Source organism: Homalodisca vitripennis, unplaced genomic scaffold (assembly GCF_021130785.1).
Source record: "Homalodisca vitripennis isolate AUS2020 unplaced genomic scaffold, UT_GWSS_2.1 ScUCBcl_3743;HRSCAF=9471, whole genome shotgun sequence".
In the NCBI taxonomy this organism is placed as follows: domain Eukaryota; kingdom Metazoa; phylum Arthropoda; class Insecta; order Hemiptera; family Cicadellidae; genus Homalodisca; species Homalodisca vitripennis.
The window spans coordinates 45,057-50,057 of record NW_025779849.1 but is presented as its reverse complement, the minus strand read 5'-3'; the positions used below and the strand labels follow the sequence as shown (position 1 = coordinate 50,057).

Here is a 5,001-nt window from a genome sequence, read left to right as displayed (position 1 = left end):
GTTTTTTGCTGTAACCTATAAATTGCTAAAATTATGAAATCATAACCTAACATTTGAAATGATAGCTCTATTATATCAGCTGAGTTAAATTTCACATCCGATATTTTAGTTTGATTGATATTTGTGTGGATATATACAGCTACACCACCGGCCCTATATTTATCATTAGCATTATAAAAAGAACAGTAGTTGGGGATGTTAAAAAAACTTGTTTCGTTACTATTTACCCAAATTTCTGTTAACACAATCACTTGAGGAGGTTTTCTCAATTGCTGTCAATTCAGCTAAAAAGATGTCAAAATTTGATCTTAAACTTCTTATATTTTGGTGGATTACAACAAAACCAGCATTTTTATTAATGAAATCTATAGTTTCATATTGTGACATGTTAATCTAATAGTATTCAATAAATATACAAAAGGATAAACTAACCTAGAAACAGCTAGTAAACTAACAACAACAATTATATTATTTTGAAAGAAAACAAAACAAAAATTAATCTATAACTTACAATTTTTCTAAGTCAGCTTGGCACTTTACAAGTATAACTGGTTCTCCATCAGATTTTCTAAGAAAAATCTTCCCACCTCTAACCCATAGCCACTTATAGTTCTTATCAGACCTAACATTTCTAGCCATGGCAAATAGCCTCCTTCTCTCCGGTGTTAGAGACTCATTAACATAGACAGGAGAGTCTGTTGAAAGTCCTAGATGCCTGGTGGACAGCTTCTTACCTCTTCTTTTTGACAACAAAGTCTCAGCATCAATTCTTCGTACAAACTTCACTATAATTCCCGGAGGATCAGTAGCATTAGGTCTTTTCCCCAGTAAATGACATGCATCAACCATTGATTCGGTTATTTCCATGCCTAGAGCCTGACCCACGTTCTTCACACTATCTAATACCTCGTCATGACTAGATGGAACTCCCTGTATTTCAATACAGTTCCTCCGAGAATATTGCTCCATATCTTCTACTTTAGTTTCCAACAACTGCACCTTTTCTTTCAGCTTTTTATTTTCACTTTTAAGAGAATCTATTATTTCTAGGTACTCACGCATTTTGGCTGTGTTTTTCCTTTCAGGGCATCAGTGTTGTCCATCAAGCTTATTGTTCAGTAGTTCATATGATTCATTAAAATCCCTCATGGACACCTTATGATCACTTCTAAGTTCATTAATTGACTTCATGACATCCTCCAGTGACAGAGTTCCTTCATTAGCCTTAGATTCCAGCCTCAAACTGCTACGCCTATTTACACTGCAAAGCTCACACCTCCACACAACTTGCTCACTAGCCAGATAGTCAATATCAACCTTGCTCATCTTTACACAAGATCCATGAAAGGATTGATCACAGTCACAACAAGTAACCTTTAGCCTGTTACCTAGGCCCTTGTTACAAACACCACACGAAAAACGACATTGTAGGTTATGTTTTGGTTCACTGTTGTACAAAACAAATAAATACCCTTGATACCACTTAATAACTATCTTAAAACACTGATACGGGCTTATGAAGCAATTAAAACTCACTATTTAAATACATTTAAGCACTTAAACGCTAAAATAACTAAATTTTGGAAGAGCAACTTTTGTTTACGTGTACACTGCTCAGCCACTGCCATCTGAATCTGAAATATATATACATATTGTATTTAACTATTTAATTTTGTATATAAACCTATTCCAGTTAGGAAATTTCGTGTTTCAGACCTCCATCATATTACATCATAGATGCGTCTTTAACTAAGAAGAATACGCTTTTTTATTTTGAAAATTGCTTTTGGTAATAAAAGTGTCATATTATATCAGGGATTATCCAGTGTCTGCTTGTGGTATTTGATTTCAAAACACATTTTCTTTACAAAATAAAGAAACATCTATATGTACTTAAAAGACCCCATTACAAACCCAATCATGTTATGAAGAAATTAGAACAAGAGTTTCTAGATTCTCAAATGTTTAATCCTTTATTCTGGACTATATCTTAATAAATTACTGTAGTGAAATATATGACGGGTTTTTAAAACAGGCATAGCCTATAAAGGTATTGAATATAAACCAACTAAAAGAGATTAACCTTAATGATAATTATGTAAAAAATAATGAATTATAAATATAACAAAATTAATTACCCGATATCACCCTACTCTCCTACAAAATTAACAATATCTTTTAAATAAGTTTACAAAATTCCTGAAAATTTTACATTCAGAGACTCATTTTTTTTTAATTATTCCACGTATTGTTTTTCAAAAGATAGCCTATTATAATTAGCATAGTATCATAACTTAAATTACCATAATGATGATTCAAAGCCCATTAGTCATTAATATTAAAATACACAACGAATCTTTTGACAATGTAAGTAAACCAATACGAACAATTAATAATAACTCAAACATATCACAATTTAGAAATTTAGAACAAGCTTCAAAATTGTCACATAATAAGAATAAAGTTTTTAAAATTTTAATATTCTTGTAAAATTTTCATACAGAGTATCAATTTTGTGGGATTTAACATTAACATTTATGATAGGCTGCCATTTTGAAACGGGTAAAGATAATTTGTTCATATTTTTTTCTCAAATGGGTATACAAAAGTTCAACACAACTGCAAAGTTTAAAAACTTTATCTTTACTGGTATAAAAGATATAAATTTTTTGGTGAAAATCACATACAGACAGACAGACGGAAAGCTAAAGGTTTTAGAACATACATCCATATGAATATTTTGCTCATTTTCATGTCTACAACAAAATACTACAATATTGGAACACCATTAGTAAACAACCTGTATAGTATAGGACTTTAATACTAATATGTTGGTTTATACTACATACATATATCTGATAATATGCTTACTTAAGTTATCATAGAAGATTATCATAGGGTAAAATAATAAGTGCTTTGACTAAATAGGCTATGTACTTTGATTTCTTTAATTGCGTCCGAAGCCGCTGGCATCGGTTATTTAATGTTCGAACAACCGTATAGTATACTTTAGAACGTTGTGAAGATAAAAATAGTAAATAACTTAATGTATTGAGCGTGAATAATATACATTATGAATTTTGAAATATTCCTTCACCGTTATAGAAACTTATAATAACCACATAAGTTTAACATCATTATGAAACAATACTAAGAAATTGCTAAGCAACGGTATATATTTTATTGTTACTTTTTATTTCTTGCAGAAAGAAACACTGCTTGCAAAATGTTCGACTTTTTGAAAAACAAAAATTTTCTCCACATTTTCGGTGGAGTTGTGTTTACTGGTGTGTTTATTGGAAGCGGAGTGTAAATCTACAAAAGATATGAAATCTCTTTTTAATATATTACAGGCACTTAATTAAGGACTTTGTATCCGAGAGTAAATTGATGAATTCGATCGGATATTATCATACTTTTAGTTTGTAGTGATGTTAAAAGTCATAAATGTATGAATTAAAAGCAAATAATAACATTTTGTTATATGATTTTTCATATATAGATGAGATTGTTCGAGACTAGACAGACTGTTGGATGATCCCTAAGGCTGTCTAAATGTTATGTACAAATACCAATTGGGATTCTGAAATTTCAAAATCAAACATGAGTGCTCATCCCTTGACTGAAAAACAAAATATCATTTTGAGTGTAACGCTAAATACTAACACAATATCGATGGTGCTCATGGCAGGCAGTCTGGGGCTACTTAACGAATAAATACAGGCATGGTTTAATTGTTGTTACTATTGGAAGTGATACAGTTCACACTCGATTGTCAGATAATAAAAGCAGAATTATGTACAATAAAAATTTTTTATTTACTGAGATTCGTTTGAATGTATTCTACTAAGGAATAACTTATAATAGTGTTTCAAAGGAGTTATGTTTCTATACTCTGCCGGTATTACTGTAGCCTCTGAAGAATATATTCCTAATTACCTACTATCTGTATACCTTGAGTCATTAAAATGTATATAAAACAGAGAAATTAAATTATGTTTTTCAATCTACTAAAATAGGTAATTATATGTTTTATGTCATAAAAACATTTATTGATATGTGTGATATAAGTATGTAATAAGTTTAACTTCATGTAATAGAACGGTTTTTAAACTTAACGTACATTGGGAACACAGTCCATCACTGACAGAGCAGTGGGCTTGAGAGGGCTCGTTTCAAACAAAAGCCAACAAATCCTTCAAGGGCCATTGTTCTCCGTGCGGAGTATATGAATTACAGTTTAATACAGATTATATTGGATTAAAGTTTATAAAAGATATACAACATATTGTCTCCGGATACCAATTACGTTTTCATCTAAGTCAATGTTTTGTTATATAGTGGTGTAAAGTGGAGCCTCCAACAGGCAGCTTTTGCACAACTACAAGAAGCTTGTTAAAAATCAATCATCTAATTTTTGTTGTGTTCTTAAACTTCGAGCTTGATTGAAAAAAGCTAATTATTAGTATAATCCCAATTTTCAACATAATATCGACGGTCGCCTTGGCAAGCAGTCTGGAGGGTCTTAACCAACAAATACAGGTATGAGTTAATTGTTTCTAGCATTGATAGTTTAGGGAAAATCTGACACTTTCACATTTATTTGATGTAATTTAAAGGAATGTTTCGCTATCTTAATAGAGTGAATTTCCTTTTTATGAAAACTTTCGTAAACATATTATTTATTGAATATCAATACTATGTTTTAAATTTTTTACCATCGTCTCACATTAATAAGTATTTTTATTTTTATTAAGAATGAAATATATCACTTAATAGAAATGCTTAAGCGGTTCATCACAGTTGATAATACTGTCATGGATTAAGAGGTTTTTGATAATTTATTATTTTGTAGGGAGAGAATAATTATAAAGTGTAAATATTTTGGTACATTGCATCTACTTGTAAGGTACATTGTATGGAAGTCTACTCATCACGGAATTTCCGGAAATGTTGAAATTATCTTCTTAACTGATCTATTCAATCAAAAACAAAAATGAC

The 5,001-nt window shown here is 30.6% G+C and overlaps 1 protein-coding gene across 1 annotated transcript; it reads right to left on the bottom strand.

Annotated features, from left to right (window-relative positions):
- Positions 1–511: 511 nt before the first annotated feature.
- On the bottom strand, positions 512–1,062 carry LOC124372655 (the record flags this gene model as incomplete). Its single annotated transcript, XM_046831061.1, has 1 exon — positions 512–1,062. A coding segment is annotated over exon 1 (551 nt), but the record flags the coding sequence as incomplete, so codon positions are not given.
- Positions 1,063–5,001: the final 3,939 nt, after the last annotated feature.